The sequence below is a fragment of the Taudactylus pleione genome, unplaced genomic scaffold (genome assembly GCF_031769625.1).
Source record: "Taudactylus pleione unplaced genomic scaffold, aTauple2 ptg000817l, whole genome shotgun sequence".
NCBI classification, from domain to species: domain Eukaryota; kingdom Metazoa; phylum Chordata; class Amphibia; order Anura; family Myobatrachidae; genus Taudactylus; species Taudactylus pleione.
Window position 1 is genome coordinate 642,879 of NW_028285219.1, and position 20,379 is coordinate 663,257.

The following is a 20,379-nucleotide window of genomic DNA, read 5'->3' on the forward strand; positions in this document are numbered from 1 at the left end:
TTTGACTACACCAACTTTATTTTTATTAGAAAAGCATATTTAAAAAAATAATAATTACACTAATTAAGGAAAGGGAGATTAAGATAACAATGAACAGACTGTAGTTTAAAATACACATTTCTTATTTGTTGTTATAACTAATGAAGACACATATGGCTGGGATCCAGTAAAATTCGTATACTTTGCCACTCAGAAAATATCTGGGCTTATCCAGCTGCAGCAAGAGGATTCCTCCATTCCTGGAGGGTAGTTAGTTCTGTAAGTGTAACATTTTTGATCTTCTAGGGGACTTATTAAAAGTTCAACACTGCAGCCAGCAGCTGAAACAGTTTTGTTTGCAAAGATCAAGAGGAAGATATTTTATCATTCGGTTTATATTTTCAATGAGTAAAGAGGTTAATTACACCTCAACATATACTGTATATATCCATACCAAGCACTGAAGTAGATCTATATCCGTATACTATCATCTCCTATGTCAAGGGCTGTTCTAACCTATATGGACTGAGTAGATCTAGGACCTCCTCTGAACTTCTGCATGTAAAGAACTGTGAATTAATATTTGTCCAATAACATCTATTCATAACCATGTATCCTCCTTAGTGGCATAAGAAGCTACATGTCATCTTTATATATTACTAATATTCCCCAATGCAAGATTGTATGTTATAGTATATTTATATTTGCCAGTAGGCTCCACACATGAACTAGACAAACACATAACTTAATGGCTGAAAGAAGCGCTGTCTAAAAACATTACTAACAATTTTAAAAGGGAAAATATCAAAATGTTTTATTACTGTGTTATATAAAATGTATTCGAACAGCTTTGTCTGCATATGTTTGCCAACTATAAAGAGAATTTTCCACCAGCAAAACAATCTTCATAAACAGTAAGGCACCACCTAGTGGTTAGGTTTTACTGCACTTTACCGATATTGCAACAAATCCTTTTTTTAAGCAATCAAGTACCCTTTCTCCTAATCAGAAATAAATCATTCAATGTATGGATTCCTAATTCTAAATTAGTAAATGGACTTCTTGCAAAAAAAAAAAAAAAAAAGTGTATAAATGTCTCCAAGCTTATATATAAAGTACTCAACCCCAGAAAGAATTCAGCTGAAAGAACTCTGGGGAGGATGTACTAAACCTTGGAGAGTGATAAAGTACCAACCAATCAGCTCCTAACTCATTTTTCAAACAGCCTGTAACATGGCAGTTAGGAGCTGATTGGCTGGTACTTTATCACTCTCCAAGGTTTAGTACATCCTCCCCTCAGTCTATATTATAAAATTTAGTGAGTAGACAGGAACTAAGAACTCTGGAATCACATCTTGAACAGACACTTAAGACACTTCTGTTAGCTCTAGATTACTAGGGGCAGCTCTGTAAGTCATTCCGGGGCACACCACAAGTGCACATCATTTTTTCCAATGCTTCAACAGAGAGCTCACTATGGGACTAACACAAAAATCTCAAATGTTGGAGGGGAACGTTTATTTTCCTCTGGAGGCAACCAAATAAAGTTTGACTGAATTTTATACTAAATGCAAGGAGAAAAGATTTTGTAAGAAATCCAGTTAGAGACCAAGGACAATCAAGGAAATGAGCAAGTAGAACATTCTGTCCCAGCTTCAACCTTCCCTATGCTCATTCTCTGCAGGACATAGGAGTTACAATCTAGGTTCATACAGTAAGCAGCCTGGAATCAGCACTGAGAAATCCATGTACACTACATTACCTCTTACTTTGCTGCACATGATGTTGGATTAGGGCAATTTTTTCCACAATGATTTTTTTTTTTCAAACTATAGATTTGGGCATATTCACTCCCCAGGTATTCAACCATCTAAGACCAACTGGGTTTTTTGTGCCTCTAGCAGTTGCCATCTGAAAGAATCACTAAAAATGTGTGCGCGTGTATAATATTCTATATATAGATTTATTACACACACACGCATTTAAAGTATTTCATGTGCAGTTTATTATATAAAATGATGGCACTTTATTACTCTGCAGGTTCCTAGCAGCAGGTTAGGGAAGTCCGAATGAACAATTCTTCCTAGCGAGATCACATACAGAAGCCATTGCTGTCGTAGTGGTTCTGTCACCTGGAAGAGCTCCGTTCTTTGCTGACGCAGTCATCATGTGTGGTGCTGTCTCCATTACCCATCTCACTGCATGTTCTCCTCTTTTTCTTTCGGTGGGACATAGTCTCTGCTCCAGAGCTCGATTCATCCTGCGTGTACAGTAATATTAAAATACTGCATGGTCGTATACTCTGGCAAGAATGTGAACATTAGTTTGCTTGGAAATACTTAAAATAACAAAGATATGAAATATATATATAGCAGCTGCATGCTGAATCTGCTAATCATGTTACTTTCACTTCATGCAATTTGTAGCTGCAGGACTTAGCTTTACCAGACATCTGTCAGCGCAAATCAACTCACTGCCCAAAAACTACTTTGTACATATGTCAAGTCTGGTAATGCTAATAATCATGAATTGCCAAGTAACTAAAACCTACTCCAACTCCTCCTATGGTTGATAAAATAATTGCTCTTGCAGAGTTTTATCCAAGTAGATCCCATTCATAAACCTCACCTCAGAGCCAGATTCTGAAGAACTGGAGGAAGAGGAACTGGAGGAGTCACTGGAAGAGTCTGATGCAATTCCTGTAGATTCCTGCAAATCCACAGTATCCGCCAACGCAGCGAGCTCAGGACGTTCCTGCTTTAAGATCCTATGAAGATGAAAATGTTGGAAAAGGATAAATATTATTTATGTCACATAAATTACCCCTTGTTAGAGGTCAGGACATACCAGAGCACATTAGAACCAACACCTAGGTGGTAGATTAGTGGATGTTCTGGACAATCAATCAAAAAATGGCTCAAAGGGAGCAAATCAGACAGTATAGCTCAGATTCCAATAAGTGTAAAAAGAAAGCTACTGAGGGCAGTTGTAAATAGTCCACTGGATTCAAAATAATGAACTTGTAAGGAAGTTTGTTCCAGGTAAATTAATTGTTTGAAAAAGGAGAGCTACGGTAAAACGTACCCTTGTTAACTCTTTCTTCGAAGTCCACAGGGGAGACAATTGGGTGTAGGTGGGACTTGGAGTACCGGACACCAACAGCAAAGCTTTTCAATCCCAAGATGCTCAGGTCCTTTGCCCTATACCCCGCCCACAGCCTGAGGACAACTTGTTTTGTTAACAAGCCCAAGGCAGGAGCAGGGTAGGAGAGAAGGAAGACTGGTACACTGAAGAATCACACACACACACACACACACACACACTCACAGGGAAGGAAACAAATGACCAAGAGAAGAAACCCATAGAAGCCAGGTGTGCCAGGGCTAGTGCCCTGTGGAACCTATGGGCTTTGAAGAAAGAGTTAACAAGTGTAAAATTTGCCATAACTCTTTTTCAGGTTCCATAGGGCTCCACAGGGGAGACAATGGGGGATGTCCCAAAGCAGTAGTTCAAGGGTGGGGAGGAGAACGCGGCGCCCGAAGGAAGCATCCCGAGAGGCAAATGTATCAAAGGCATAGAACCTAAGAGAAAGGTGTGGGACAGAAGACCACGTGGCTGCCTTGCATAACTTTTTCCAGTTGATCAGCCAACCATGTGTTTGTAGAAAGGCAATGGTTACCTGTAGATGGCGGTGAAGAAATTCTGGGGAGCTGGCCAACAGCAAGAGATTGTCTAAGTATGGGAGCAGTCTTATCCTTTGACGACGAAGATAGACCACCATAACTGCCATGATTGTGGTAAAGTCCAGAGGAGCCGTTGAAAGGCCAAAAGGCAGAGCCTGAAATTGGTAATGTTGCTGTAGTATAGCAAACTGGAGATATTGTTGATGAGAAGGCGCTATAGGTACATGTAGGTAAGCATCCTGAATGTCCAGAGACACCATAAAGTCCCCAGGCTCCATAGCCAGAATAATACAGTGGAGGGTTTCCATACGAAAACATGGGTACCCTAATAAGCTTGTTCAGAGACTTGAGGTTAAGCCGATGACACCCGTTGGGCTTCTGAACCCAGAAAAGGGTTGAATAATAGCCCTTCCCTCGCTGTGAGGAGGGGACCGGAATTATTACTCCTGAGAGCAGTAAGGACTGAATGGCCTTTTGGAGCAGCAGGGCCTTGCTTGGGTCCGATGGAGGCCCTGTACAAAAACTGCTGGGGGGGAGGCAGGGAGAGGCCCAGCCCATCAGGCTGAAGGCTTGTCCTCAGATTTGGTAGGTGGACGTCTAGTAGCCCCGTCTGTTTGGTCCTAGGCTTGGATGCCTTAGTTGATGCCTGATGCCTTGGAAAGGGATGACCTTTAGCATTTCCTTGAGGATGAAAGGACCGAAAGGATGACATCCGGGGCTTCACATTATATGCAGAGGGCAGAAGACAGTCTTGGAAGCTGCCAAGGTAGTCACAATTTTGTCCAATTCTGGGCCAAATAGGATATCCCCGGAATAAGGCAGAGACTCTAATGCCTTTTTAGAGTCAGAATATGCCTTCCATGAGCGGAGCCAAACAATACGGCCGGCTACTACAGAAGTGGCAGATGCGTTGGAGGCTAGGAGAGCCGTATCCATAGCTGCTTCACCCAAATAGGAGGCTGCATCTCTAATGTGAGATACGTAGGACAGCTGTTCCCTTGAAGCATCAGAGGGAACATGTCTCTTTTGGGGCCTCTGCCCAACTCTCAATGGCTTTTGCCACCCAGGCCGTAGCCCTAGCAGGACGAGTAATAGCTCATGTAAGAGTACATAGATTTGAGACAAGCATCCATCCTTCTATCCGTAGTCTCCTTCAAGGAGGTTGCAGTATGGATAGGTAAGATAGCATTCTTGACCGGACGTGTCACGTGGGAATTCACTGCTGGGGGAACTTCCCATTTAGTGCAATCAGTAGCGGGAAGAGGGTAAAAGGAACGTAAACGTTTAGGCAGCTGAAATCTTTTACTGGGCATATTTCATGCCTCACTCATATGAGTGACACGCCCCCTGGACGCCGGGACCTGCGGGCAGACACAGGTGATGGTTGTTCAGTGTGTACTAACAACCATCATCTGCAGATATATCTGTATAGTGTGTACCCACCTTTAGTAGGTTTACTAGGTAAGGGTCTCTCCTTTTGCAACATTTTTTGAAAAGCTGTAGAGGTATCCTCCAGACTCTGCACTGAGGTAGAAAGTACGTCTACCGATGGGGAAGGCAAAGGAGCTGCAGGGAGTACCTGCTGTGGCCATACCACAGGGGGAGCTACCACAGTGACCATTAGGTGATACGCAATTTTTGCTAGCACCTGTGAAAAAGTAGCCCAGAGTGGGTCCTGAGGAGAGGACGCCAGGGCTGATGGACCCGGGGCAGGATAACAAGATGCACAAAGACCATCCTGAATGAGCAAGACTTACAAGACACCAGACTGAGAGCAGCAGGTTTTTTATTATTCATGCCTCTGCCAGACATAGCTGCAAGAATAATGTAACACACAGACACAGTGCAGTGAGCAACCCAGATGTATGTGTGTAACATGGCACAGTGTAGTGCGCAACAGCAGTATATAGTATGTGATAGCCCTCACAAATTAAGGGAGATGTGAGGTACAATGAACCCCCTATACTTTAGTTTGCCAGGGTTATAGTAGAATAAAGGGAAAGGTATAAGCTGACAGTAATAGAAAAAAAAGAAAATAGACAGCAGTGCTAGCACAAGTCACATACAGATGCAGAATAAACAATATACCTGCAGTGGGCACTAAAATCAACTACAAAGACCACAGTGGCTGGTAAGATATATGACTGTATAAACCTGGCCCTTTGGAGAGGTAAGCAAGGATACTGGACCCAGCTTCCCAGGAGACCTGATTGCAGAAAATGGCTGCCGTCTCAGAGCGGGCGGAGGGTGAGGGAGGAGCAGCAAGACCGCAGCGGAAGGGCGCCCTGAGCTGGGGGAGGGGCTGCAGGGAGAGCGCCTTCTCCCTTATGTTTACATTAACCACCGGATCCCCTGGCTTTAAATTGGGTCCTGCGCCAGTGCTTGTATCGCATTCGTGGTCTAGTGGAGTGCCGGGCGAACCGGTGTCCACATCAGCGCCTCCGGTCTGTCTCCCAAGACTGGAAGCAAGACTGCGCATTAGACGCGGGTCCCCACCTTACCTGTCCCCTTGAGTCCTGGCTGCAGTCTGGGGAGCCTTGCTAGCTAGGTCCTCCTCAGAGCCCCGCCAGGAGTAACAAGCCAAGGGCTGGTGTCACGGCGCCGTAGAGGGGTGATGGAGCAACAGTACAAATGTCCAAAGGACTGTCTCGTGCTGCTACTCAGCAGTAAAATAAATGAAAATAAAATCATAAAAATAAGCTTGGGCTACTTAATAGCAGCCCCACTGTTAAAATGGTGAACCAGATCCTGCTGGACACCAACGAAACAGAGTTGTCCTCAGGCTGTGGGCGGGGTATAGGGGGAAGAACCGAAGCATCCTGGGATGGAAAAGCTTTGCTGTTGGTGTCCGGTCCTGTAAGTCCCACCTACACCCCATTGACTCCCCTGTGGAGCCCTATGGACCCTGAAGAAGAAAAATATTTTACTACAATGCAAAAGCATAAGCTGTAGACCATGTGTCTCCACAACATCACACCATGGATACCATAGCAAATGCAGTATCAAATAAAATGAAAGCCAGAAACCTCTGACGTTGCCTTTACTCATAGAGCCTTGAAAGTTAGAATATTCTGTAACTCCTTTTTTAAGAATGGATATGCCTTTCTCACCTATACCATTTTCTTGAAAGTTTAGGTCTCCCTCTCACAGTCTTGTGCCAAACCACTGGGAAGTTGGTACAGCTGGCAAAGTTTTGGGTAATAGCGATAGCAGTGTCCACGTTCAGTACAACATGCCACCAACCACCTAAGGAGAACAGAATTTTTTTTCATAACTTCACTGGTCTTTAACTCAGTGATAAACCTCAATAGTAGCGTAATTGATTATCCCATTAAGGAATGATAGGCATATGGTGCAGATTGTAGGACAGATGTATCTTAAAGTGTCAGGAAAATTATTCAACACAGAAAAGTATTACACATCATATTCTTCATTGAGTCTAGCTAGCGGGGAAGTAGACATCTGAAGGAACTATTTCCTAAAGTACATGAAAGAAAGGAGCGGAAGAGAGGGAGAGACACAGACAGACTGAGATAAGAGATGTGCCTTAAAATAAAATATTAACAGTTTTACAGAAGAGCGTTGACACGGATATACTGGGCTTCACTACACATACGCTGTCTCCAGTACATGATCAGGAGAGCAGAAGGGGGACCTTCAGAAAGATGGTCCAGAATATACCGGCCGGCCGCTATAGGGCTCAGTGGTGTGGAGTTTGTATATTCTCCCTGTGCTTGCGTGGGTTTCCTCCAGGTACTCTGGTTTCCTCCCACACTCCAAAAAATATACTGGTAGGCTGGCTCCCAATAAATTAACCCTGGTGTGTTTGTGGTTGGAAATATAGATTGTAAGCTCCACTGGGGCAGGGACTGATGTGAATGGCCAAATATTCTCTGTAAAGCGCGGCGGAATAGGTGTGCGCTATATAAATAACTGGTAATAAATAATGATGTGTACTGCCCCTGCTGATATACACAACTTTCCTGGCAACAAGTAGAAACTACCAACAGGAGATGCACAAGAATATGTTACCCTTGCAAGGAATACATGAAGACTTTAGTTTTATTTAAAATAAAATGAATTCACCTGGCACAAATACAGTCTCCCCAGGCTTCTGCAAGATCTCCAATGGTTTGAATTCAGGAGGCCAGGTGGGAAGCAATGTACGAGGGTAAATCACATTAAACCAGGTGATGGCTTCATCCTGCTGATTACCGCCTTCATCCCGTGTTACTTTGATCAGCTCACGTGGGGTATTGGTGGGAAAGAGGCACCAACGCTTGTGCCCGTGGACGAGGGAGTTCCAAGCACTGGTTCCTAGTGGATCAATGTGAATTCCTGTTCCAGAACGGGGAGGACCCATCACAAACCATCTGTAATAAAAAATATATTTATGCTACTGTATATTTGCAGTTGCCATCTAAAATTCTAAGGACCTGAGGTCTCCACAAGGAACAAATAAAAAGTGCAAAATGTTGTTGAAGTAGAGAAAACACTGATGCAAGTGTTCTTCACTTGCTCAGTCATCCCCATTTACATAGTCAGGTACAACGATTACACTAGTGACCGCCCTCAGTACTACGAGAACATTAAGGGTGCAGTACTGCAGCTCCCTCACACAAGAGGTTTTCATTATGTTTGTTTCTGGAGAACAATCTGCAGAAAAAAAATATTACAGTATGAAAGTCTACAACGGGAGAATGGATTACTCAGTCTCCCCTCTAAAGCACCAGCAAACCTGAATAACCCCCTACGATGGAAACATGCATCCAGATTTTTTTTTTGTGAGCATAGTCTACAAAAGTGTTATAGCGGGGAGACATCCAAGTTCTAACTTTTAAAATTAGTCCCAGTTATAATGACGTGACAATGGACCTAATTCAGAGAGATGTAAGCAAAGCAAATTAAGTTTAAATATCTGCGCAAGTGCAGGTCTTTTTCTGCGACTACAGTCGCAGTGCCCCTAATTCGCAGCATGACTGACATGATTTGAAGGCGGCGCTGGGCTGCATTGTCCATTTTCAGGGAGTGCCAAGGCCAGTGTCTGCATTTTCTGACGCAGATTAACTGGCCCCGGAAGCGTCAACAGCCTGGCCATCCCGAGTAACATGAGGGTTACTCAGATGGGCGATGTTCACGCAAACATTCCGAAGCTGCGTCTGGACGCAGCACCGGATCACCAAAGAGGATCTGAAATGAAGACCTGCCATCCAGGAAAGTCAACTGTACAGCTAAGATAGTTGCACTGAGAGAAGATTACACTGTGCTGGAGGTGATGGGGCTAAATGGAAGGGGCCTCCAAAGTTCTGCCAATGGGCTACACAGAAATGTATACTAGCAGAACCCCCTTTGAACAGACACATATGCCAGGTTATCATCCAATAGCTGCTGTTATATAACAGTATGTCACTGCATAAGGGTTTATTTTAGGGATGTGCAGACTCGGAGAGGTTCGAATTTGCACTCCAAAAATCGGGTCTCAGAAAGAGGCAAAACGTCATCTTTCATGGACAAACAATCATGCCTTGACAAAAATCCATGGAAGATGATGTTTGTCCATGAAAGATGACGTTTTGCCTCTTTCTGAGACCCGATTTTTGGAGGGAAAAATCCGAACTCGGCGTGCAAATTCAAACCTATCCGAGCCTACACATCCCTAGTTTATTCACACATGCTATACAACCCGTAATTCCGCCCAAGCACATACATGAAATTTTATACAGATCTACTCATACAATTACCCATAAAATCTACATGGATATATCATTGCTGCTCCAAATTCCCCCCCCCACACACACACACACACACCAGCCAGACCTCCTACTACACCCAGTCTGGAGCCCACAAAATAAGATGACCATGTTGTGCAGACAGCACTGCTCTATATACTCCTACTACATGTGCTGTGTGTCAATCCCTGTATTGAGCAGTGGTGATCACAGAAGCTGGCTACTCCCATCAGGTTCAGTCATAAATGCTGCTTTACATATTGTGGTGAGAGGGATTGTCCACAATCTGGTGAAATCAGCTCCCTCCAAGGGTTCTGCTTTAGCAGTGGAGGTGTGGAATTCCAGAGTTTCACATTTACACAGACCCAGCTGGAATAATCACTGGAGCACAGGAAGGGTTTAAGACTTTCACACACCAAGGGCTTTATTCAGAGGCGGCCGTACGGTCTACGACCGCCTCGATGTTTGTCTAGTGCGCATGCGTGAGACCCGCTACGACCGACAGCGCCGGTCGTAGCGGGTCTCTTTCCAAAGGGGGCGAGCTGTCGATGTTGATTGACAGCTCGCCCCGTTTGGAAGGCGGGCCGGGGGGTGGCAGCCCAAACGGAGGCGTTCCCATGGGAACGCCTGCCGTTTGGGGGAGGCCCCACTGACATCACTAGTGATGTCAGTGGAGAGCTTCCGGCTCTGACAGAGCCAGAAGCTCTCCGGGGCTTACGACAAGTGAGACCCTACCCTAGGGTCTCGTCGTAAGCTCCGATGGTCGCGATGGTCAATGACCATCGCGACCATCACCCTAGCGGTCGTTAGAGCTGTGGGTGTTAACCCACAGCCTAACGACTGAAACAGAGGCGGCCGGTCAGGATGCAAGCGGCCGCCCAGTTTCTGAGCGACCGCTTGCATCCTCCGACCACCTCTGAATGAGGGCCCAAGTACCTACCTGTCTGGAGTCCTCATTTCAATACCCCATGTTACTGTATAAAGTAGAGAATGTAGTGTAGGAGCCACAGGGGAAACGCTCGCTGGATTGTTTATTGCCCATTACTGTATAACAATGCTCGCCGAAGTGCGTTACTACATTTCTGCAAGATGAATTGTCTTCTGCATACAAAGATTGGTCTTGATGAGTGCCAAGGCATCAGACTGTAAATACTTGTGTCGCTATAATTGTGGGGGGGGCAGGGTCCTTTACCTGCCATGCAATATTGATTTATGGACGACCGCTCTTATTTCATTAAAAACAAACATATTGAGTTTATTGTGTTAAACACATATAAATTTATTTCTGAAGGCTAATGAATTATAGAATTATATCCCTACCTGTATGGCGGCCTGCGTTTCTCACCCGCAAATTGGAAGAGGTCATCGCGAAAATACTTTGGAACATCATAATCTTCTAGTAATTTTCTTCTTTTAGGGTGTTCCCCATAGCTGCTATCAAAGATGTACAGTGGACTATCGTCCCGGGTACCCTCCATATACTCAATGTAATATTTCATCTTCATCTTAACAGAATACCCATCATTGTCTTCTCCACATTTGAACTTCTGATTGCGGTACTTGCGTTTCAGCCTCTCTAAGGTCCATTTCTCTTGAGCTGGCCAACCTAGTGTGCCATTGACAATCACTACTGGCTTATATGGCTTTTCAAAGCGCTCAATAAATTCTTCTGTGGTCAGCTGCGTAGCATCCACACGTTCTACATTATCCTGTAGGATAAAAGAGGGGAAAAAAATAGATTTTCATTAATACTGTTTTACCATTAAAGCACAAGGAAGAGTTCCTATTTAATATTGTGCCTATTTTGCCAATACTGCTTCCTAGCATTTTCCTCAAAAACAAACACTATTTTCATGTTTTTGGTGAAGATCAACAAGGCTACATCATGAATGGTTCAGCTTACATGATGATAGAAGAAACAAGTACTTCAAGACCAATAAATCTAAATGCATTTGACTATAAATGGTGCAGTACTCCTACGCCCACTGTGTTTTTAACACAATTTAAGGCTAAAAAAAAAAGGGCCTTTGGTAATTGTTGACGAGGACAAATACTCACGAAGCAATGTTCTGCCAATGCTTAATGGTTCCAAGGTTTGTCTCCTCTCTGCTACAAAGGAATAAAAAGGCAAGTAGCAGTAGCACAGAGAAGAGCATAACTGGACTGTTTGAGTCTTCATAGGATCGGCAAGTTTGCAGTAACGACTCATTATACTACAGATAAGGAACATATTGAACGCCATCAAAATCTTAACTGAGCAACAGAGTTCAACTGCTAGGAAGCAGTGACATCCCTGGAAGAACTGGGGCGGGATGCACCAAACGGAAAATGTGGTAAAACCCCCCGTTTACCGCATTTTCCGTATGCAGCAATCTCCTGGCCGACGGGCTGCGATGCGGAGGGTGGCGTTACCCTATAGAATCCTATGGGCTTCTACCGCATCGCACTGGTATGAGGGATGTGTCCGGATCCCTCCCAGCATGCCCCGCGGCCGTCCCGTCACTGCAGATGGACTCCCGGGTCATAAACCTGGAAGTCCAATGTGCAAGAGAGATCGCAAAGGACAGCTCTTATCTGAAGAGCTGTCCTTTGCTGTACAGATCGCATATGTTAGTGCATATGCAATGTGTAGAATAGCGATGTCCGGCGGTAAGGATTACTGCATCCCGCCCCTGATCTCAAGTAATATCACTAGTTCCCACGTTGAGCTATAGTCTTCCTACATGTACGGGACAATAATGCACCTCCTCTGCCTACGATTAGGTACTTGGTATTGCTATACCTAAGCTGCTCCCTTCCCATTTTCATGCAATACATTCTGTCTTACCCTTTTGCTGTCGAGCGTTTTTGTCACCCCTGTGCTGAGACCATTTTTCAACGTTAGCATTCGTTAAATTCCAACATCAACAGAACCGATTTTTATGTGGTAACCAATCAAATATACCTTTTCTTTTTCATACAGGAGACTTTGTATCCTCAGAAACTACCACTAGTATTTCTGCTCATTCTAAGGAGAGTTACACACACACACACAAACAGTTTTGTCCGGATGGCAAAAAAAAATATCATTTTTTTCCTGTGGATCAGTCCCTTACACAAGCAACGGATTTGTGCAATGTGTAATGTTATTGTCATGGGTTTGAATCTCTTTTCAATCTGTTAAACTGAAAACAGTGGACAGCAGCCGTTCTAGCCAGTGGTTATCACGACTGTATCACGGCGACCGTGCAGTGTGAAAGCCCTAATGTATTTGTAACTTCCACTGAAATGAAACAACGGAAAAAAAAAACAAGGAACAAATCCGTTGTGTGATAAATAGCCCTAATGGAGGGTACACACGATCAGATTATCTGGAAGATATGATCGATAACGATTGTAAAAATCGTTATATCGTTCATATTGTTGACATGTATCGACGAACGATGCACGTGCCCGCATGTCAGATATCTGAAATAAACTGTGTTTGCAGTCAGATTTGGACAATATCATTAATTTAAATACTGTCAGAAATCGTTCATCGTTATTGATGACCTAGCAAATCTGACCGTATGTGTATGCACCATAACACAGTGGTCCTCAGGACCCCACACAGGTCACGTTTTCCAGGTCACCCAGCAGAAGCACAGGTGTATTCATTACTCAATGACACATTTTAAAAAATCACTTTTGATGCTGTGAGGAGACCTGGAAAACATTTAAGTTTGAGAACTTGTGTTCCAACACATCGCTGAAAGTGTGTACACATTGCACAGATATATCTGCAGATGATGGTCGCTCATACACACTGAACGACCATCTGCTTCTGGCCGCGTCCGCCCCCCTCCCCTCGGCCTGGGCTGCATGTGTACGGGTGGTTGGCAGACTGTCCGTACACACTGCCCGATGGACAGTTATGTCTGCCATCAGCTGTGCAGCACAGCCGTCGCGATATGTCTGTGATCGACGTTGTTCACAGACATATCGCTGGTACACACTGGCCGACGGGCACCAGATATATTGGCCGAACACTTGTTCGGCCAATATATCTGTCAGTGTGTACCCAGCTTTATTCACACATCTAATAAAAAGTAACCACAGACGCCATAAAGAGTATGTAGTAGCCTAGCAGGCCCTACCATTTTTTAAAATAGACAACTTACACATTGAATGAGTGGACCCTTTTTTTTATTTAACACAAGTTGGGGAATGTTTTGGGTGTTCTAAGCAGGGTGTCCTCATGTGTGTGCGGTCAGTTTGAGGGAGATAGGGCCCCCATCTATGGGAAAAAAAAATTCTGTAGATTTTATGGGGGCCACATAATCGGAAAGAGGGCACTCCCTTCTTTTATATGTGGGTGCCTCCACACTATGTAAGTTTAAGCATGGTAGTGCTCTCAACAATATATGGAAAATGCCTATTTTCCGTACTGCAGGGTGATAGGTCTGGTGTACACCAGGCAATAGCTACTAGTGGGCCCTGTAATGTGAAAGAGATGACTGGCCGCTTTCAAATATGTGTGCAGGTAGCATTATGGGAGTGATAGAAAAAAGAAAAATTAAAGAAAATGGTGTGGGGAACAAAATATTTGTCCTTCCATCTCCCCCACCATATAACCTAGAAAGATGGGTGTTCCCTTATTTGAAAGAGGGGAGCTTCCTCCTTTAAATAGTGTGCCAACATAAGTTTGTCTAGTGATAACACTGATCGCCAGTCATTAACCCCCTACAGTACAGAAAAATTAATGTAGTCTAGGCATGGGGGAAGATATCCCCAAATCTGGCTTCCAATAATGGGCACCTATTTTACAAGAGTGGAAACCCCTCTTTCAAATGATGGAGCCCCTTAGTACTTATTGTTTGGTCATCACTGGACAACATTACCCCACACTACGGAAAACATACTTTTACATACAACAGTGCTGCTTGGCGTGCATGTCTGCACCGGTGTCACTTCTGCACTCAGTCCCAGCAGCTGCAGGGAGTCACATCGGTCATGTGGACAAGGTAATATTTGAGAGAGGTCACTCTACCCGCTGCTGTGGAGGACGAGAGAGGTTCGACCTCTGCACAGTGGGTGCATATGCAAGGATGAGCCCCACTTGTCCTGTGCAGAGAAGGAGTTAATGCAGTGTTGGCAAATCTGTCCTAAGCCTTTCATATAGACAAGACTACAATTATGGCTAAATTATTTATTGGAGTAGCAGACATAGGGGAGTTGTCACATTTGAAGACTGTGCCACAGTTATTGTGATGTGCCATAGGGATCGGTATTGTCTCCTGTCCTTTTAAAACTTATTAATAACCAAGCAGATGGCCTAGAAAGTAGGCTGCCCATATTTGCTGATGAAAATAATCTATATTGTATTATTAACATGGAGCAGGATATTAACGTCATACATCCCATGAAATATCATATGATCTTTAAGCTAGATAAAGGTAGCATTACGCCCACAGGTCACAGTTATAACTATGCTACCCCTACCTAGACATTAAACGGAATACAATTGGTGGAATCTGAGATGGTAAATGACTTGGGACTACTGGATGACAGAAAGTGTATAAACACACAGGTCCAGAATATGAAACAAAACCTTGGGATGCACAAATTGGGGACAAATGTAAGTGCTACAAACAATATTGCCATTGTAGAAGTCACTAAACTACATCTCTAATATAGGGCACAGTTGTGAGCAAACCACTCCAAGAAAGACAAAAGGAGAACCAAATGGCAGCAGAGACAGGCAAACTCATTTATGAAGAGAATACTAAATTATGAAGACAGGCAAGAAAAACTAGTTTGGATGACCCCAGGAAATATAGGCAACAATTTGCAGTGTTCTCCATTTGCACGTCCCTCATTGTAGAAAAAATTAACTTTACATAGTTTGAAAATCTACTTATAACTATACGCAGACCGATAAACAGCAGCGATTACTGCTCTGAACAGACAAATGTATTTTCTCCTTGGTATAGTGTTAACACAAACCTGAATGCTCCAGACTGAACTGTCAAAGGTTCTACTTTTGTGTAAAGGTTAATCATTAGCAGCACCTGACTCGTTACGTTGTTTATTGATATGTACATATAAAAGGAGTGGTTACTTTTCACACATGGCTTTATCATTTTTGCCTTTTTTTCCCCTTGAATAATGGCAAAAGTAAAATCTGTTATGGCTAAAGCTGCATACACACGTAATGATTTTGTAACCGATTGTTTATCTGTCAGATTTTCCCTTGAAAAGTGAACGATTTTTTGAAGTGTAATGAACAATTTTTACAACGATGAACGAAAAATGTACCTTCCCTTGATGAAAATAGTTATATGACAGTCTGAAATGAACTACAAGCGGGAACGCGCTTGAACGATTTTCGTTTATTTTTATAACTCAGAAACTGAATGATTTTTTGAACGATTACGACGTCGTTATAGTTAAATCGTTCAAAAAATCATTACGTGCATATGCACCTTTAGTTGTAACATGATGATTATATTGAGTAGATGTTAGTATATCCTGATATGTAAAAACAGAGGTTTGAAGGCAGATGTATTTTCTTTTACACACAGAAAACATGGAGCATGTAAATGTCACCAAATGCCTAGGAATTAATCAATTAAAAGAAAAAATTATGACATTGAATGACACCTAGAGATGCCTACAGGTGTCTGATATGGTTGCGTATCAAAAACAGATGTAAGTAATGGTGGACCATTCTACCTAACCCATGGGTCAACCATTAAATATACTGAGACTTTGGTTTCATTAGCCAAAATTATTAGGATATTTAAGCCTGGTACACACTGTGCAGATCAGATAAATGAGGCTTTCCTCGGAGCGATTATCTGATCAATGTGCACACCGTACATACCAAGCTATTTTTAGCTCAATGGGCGGAATTCAATTGATTTTGCGGCCCGCATCTCCCGTCTAAAGTGACAGGAGATCGCGGGCCGCTATTAAATAGGTGCCAACCAATTAACAGCCTCTTTTTTACTGCTTTGGTGACCTTTATATCGTATAGACCACAGGTACTCAAACTGGGTCCTCGGGATGCCAAACAGTACATGTTTTCCAGGTCTCCTCACAGAATCACAAGTGAAATCGTTAGCTCCACCTGTGAATCTTTTAAAATGTGTCAGTGAGTAATGAGTACACCTGTGCACCTGCTGGGTGACCTGGAAAATGTGACCTGTGTGGGGTCCTGAGGGCTGAGTTTGAGAACAGACCAACTATATTCCAATATCTAGTGTGCTGGTGTTGTGTTTATTTTTGTTCACATAACTATCAATGGCACTATGGGTAATTTTCCCAGCAGTTCTTAATGCATAACTATTGTCAGTGTATAAATGTACCCCATAGGTATTCACATAGGACTCAAGTACTCTATAGTAAGAGCATAAAACACCATCAATATCAGAACACTGCTTATAAATAGGAGCTACTGGGAACCCATGAATAGTATATGGGGCAAACACTCTTGTGCAACACAGGGCAATGTAAAGGCTGTAACCATAGAAGAAGCACGTTCCCTGACATATATGATGTGATTGTCACTATGCACCAGTCTCGTCGGCCCCTGCCTGCAGTATATTACATGCTGGCCAGCACGGCCCCCACCGACGCATAACGCTATGTTCTATGGATGGGAGCTCTCACCGGCACGCTGCCCGGGCTCAGGCGATACACCTCTATATAGTTATGCCGGCTCCAGTCCTGCGAGTCCTTCAACTCAGGTCGAGCGCTCCGCTTCGCCTCCTTTATTCGCTTCTTACTCTTGTGGTTCATCCCCGGTGTCTGCGGGCAGTATCACCCTGTATTCCGGTCACCCCCACCGCTCACCAGAGCCCTCGCAGTCGCATCCCGCCCACATGTCTCTATGCCCTGTTCCTATTGGCTGAGAGAGACCAGGAAGTAAGGCGCCCTACTGCACGCTTTGTCTTTATTACGTATACATTATGCGTGGGGCAGGAGGGGAGCTGCTGTCACGACTAATTGGTTCTAAACACCATGGAATAATGATGGCATCTAACTTCTTATCAACCCGAAGTTGTTCGAATGTTTAATTCGGTACATATATCCTGACACCACAATTCTCCTGACTGTGTAGTCAGTGACGACAAAAAAAACCTGTAGATCCTCTACCAAGATGGCCGCCAGGTTCCACCACAGAAGATCGCGCCATTAAAGTGCGACAGTATGGGGGCCCACGTGCAACAGTCCTGCCCATGGTGGTGTGATGGCCGGGTCTAGAGATGAACGGAGAACGAGAGCCTCGAATCGTGGTCAGGGAGTATGTCTTCCAGCAGCAGGAGGAGAGAGATGAGGACCGAGCGGAACCCGGGGGGCTCACGCTCCTCATCCCCGAGGTGCTTGTTCTCATACTGGCACATGGTGCGCCATGGCTTACGTGCAGAGCTGCAGGATGCGCATTAACCCAGTGACTGCTGGGGACCAAACTAGCCTTGTTCCTTGGGAGGGGGGTGGGGTCTAAAATACTTTGTCATTAGTGGCCAAATGCACTGAATCTCTAATTGCTGATGATCAGATATCTTTAGTGACAATTTTGAGAATAGTCTACTGGAGTATTAAGCATTCACTTTGTATCAATTGTAGTTTAAAGTCTGTTTTTCCAGTGTTCCCCAATATAAGGAACAGCAAGACACTGCAATTTTAAAATGTGTAAGTGGGTATACAATTTTGGAGGAACATTAAAAGGCATAAACTGATGACCAATTTTCCAGATTAGTCTAATAGTTATTTAAATACTGTTTTCTTGTTGAAGAAGAATCTCAAACAAAAACAGTGCTTGTCTTTAATTTGGCAAAGGGTATAATTATGTTCTAAATAGACTACGTTCAGTTCATTGGACTAGTGTCATCCTTTTAAATAGTGCAAACATATTTTGCTGTGCTGTAATATAAATAAAACACCATGAAAAACATGAACCCAAAGTGGAGAGGGATGCTATTAATTAAGGAATGCAGAAATGGCAGTTTACTTTTCAGGTCTGGTGCAGCCACTACTAGGTAAACATTAGAAGTGTCTGGCCATCATCTCTCTGTAACCTTTCCCTTCCCCATCCAAGTCCACTTTCACCACATGCAATCTCAGCACACTTCCTATAGTCCTATTTTCTTTCTCACTTGACGTACATTTCCCCCATCTACACACTAACTTGCCTTGACCAGGCTCTATCGATTTACAAGTCACCCACTACCTCCAAAAATGTTCTTGCAATGCTGAGTGACACTGAGGAAGTCACACTCTCTGCCGACTTCATAATTTCAAATTCATCGTATGCTCTACCTCTACCATCAATCTTTTTAAATACATTAAATATAAAAAGTAATGTGACTATGTTTCCTCTCTTTGCAACCTTCAGCACACTCCTCTACCACCTCCTCTGTTACCTTCTCCCCTCAGTGCCCTTGATTTTGCACCTTTTTTACATCCAAAATTGATGCTAGACACAAGAACTTCTCCCGTCAGTCTCTTCCTGCCCATCTTCTCTTATCGTGAACAGCATGTCCACTCTGTCTTCCTCCTTTATCACTGAGGATGAAGTCTATGCCCTTCTCTCATCCTCTACCCCCTCTGCCTTCACCACTGGCCCCATTCCCTTACTCCTCCTCTGCTCCCTGCCTCCAGATGCCTGCTCACACCTTTCTCCCCTCTTTAATAGGTTCCTCTCATATGGCACTTGGCCCTCCTCACTCAAGTATACTCTTGTCACACCCATAATCAAAAAACCCTCTTGACCCTGACTCTCCTACTATGGTCCTATCACTCGCCTTCCATTTGCCTCTATGATCCTTAAGAGATTTGTCTACAGCACCTTCACTAATTTTCTCTTCTCCCACTCTTGACATACTCCAATCTGGTTTCTACTCCATCCACTCTACAGAAAGTGCTCCCTTTTCTCTTTATATCTTCTCCCTTGGAGATCTCATCAACTTCTTTGGCCTCCATTACCAACTATATACATTGACATTTTAATCTACATCTTTTCCCCTGGCCCCACTCAAACTCTCCCCTATTTCTCTCTCCCTCTCCCTCTCCCTCTCCCTCTCCCTCTCTCTCTCTCCCTCTCTCTCCCTCTCCCCTATGTCCCAGGGATTTTGCAAACTCAGCATGTGTAAAACCGCACTTCTTATTCCCTGCCTCCCCATTCAGGACTCTCTCACCTGCCCCACTCTCACTATCCGCTGAAATTTACCTCTCTCCTCTCTGTAAAGTGCTTCAATGGCTCCCCATTCACCACAGAATACAGTTTAAACTCCACACCCTCACATAAAAAAGACCTCAGTTGTGCCACTTCCTCCTAAATTTCCAACCTCATGTCCACACTCCCTCCCTCCCGTCCTCTCTTTTTCTCACCTCCAGTCTGATAACCTCCTCTCATTCCCACATCCAAGATTTTTACCATGCTGCCTCCATGCGCAGGAACTAACTCTAGCAGACTATCGGTAAGCCTCCACATCTTCAAACTTCCCTCAAGACTCACTACTTCACGTAAGTCTATCAGCCATCATAACTCTTAAGTACTTCTGACCATCCACCTGCCCTCACTTCCAGTTCATCCTCCTGGTTACCCTTTCCCACATTCTCTCCTCCTAGGATTGTCCCTGTCACGAGTGTGCACCTGTTCTTCCCTCTGGTGACATTGATCCACACTGTCCACTCACTTATTGGGTACAGGATCTTTAATTGCTGTTTGCTCCCTATTCCACAATGAGCGATCCATCATTGCTTGCTTTGCAAGCCTTTGTGAGTCACTCTATCCTACCCTCTACCCCCAATGTCATTGGTTTATTTGGGTTATGGCTACCCTTTGTATTTTTGCAATAATTATATAATTTATTTTTCATTGTACGGTGCTATGGACATCTTGTGGTATCCTATAAATCAGTGGTTCCTAAATTGGATGCCGTGCATTGGTGGTCCGGGACCAAATCAAATTATTTATGGTCTATGTGATGGGCAAGACCGAGGTGGTAGCTGCTAATAATAGA

General features: G+C 43.8%; 2 protein-coding genes across 3 annotated transcripts in view; one reads left to right on the forward strand and one right to left on the reverse strand.

Annotated features, from left to right (window-relative positions):
• Positions 1–17,364, reverse strand: JMJD6 (jumonji domain containing 6, arginine demethylase and lysine hydroxylase). Its single transcript, XM_088458228.1, has 6 exons — positions 17,024–17,364; positions 10,712–11,100; positions 7,749–8,035; positions 6,773–6,908; positions 2,608–2,746; positions 1–2,239 (listed from the first exon to the last, which is right to left on the reverse strand). Exons 1-6 carry the CDS (start codon positions 17,150–17,152, stop codon positions 2,108–2,110), a joined length of 1,212 nt encoding a protein of 403 aa, XP_088314354.1. The 5' UTR covers positions 17,153–17,364; the 3' UTR covers positions 1–2,107.
• Positions 17,344–20,379, forward strand: part of METTL23 (methyltransferase 23, arginine) — a 21,046-nt gene continuing 18,010 nt past the window's right edge. Inside the window, exon 1 of one of the 2 annotated variants that reach the window (XM_088458230.1) lies at positions 17,344–17,733. In XM_088458230.1, the coding sequence (XP_088314356.1) occupies positions 17,620–17,733 (114 nt within the window). In that variant the 5' untranslated portion in view covers positions 17,344–17,619. The remainder of the gene's footprint in view (positions 17,734–20,379) is intronic. The other variant, XM_088458229.1, reaches the window with a different exon arrangement.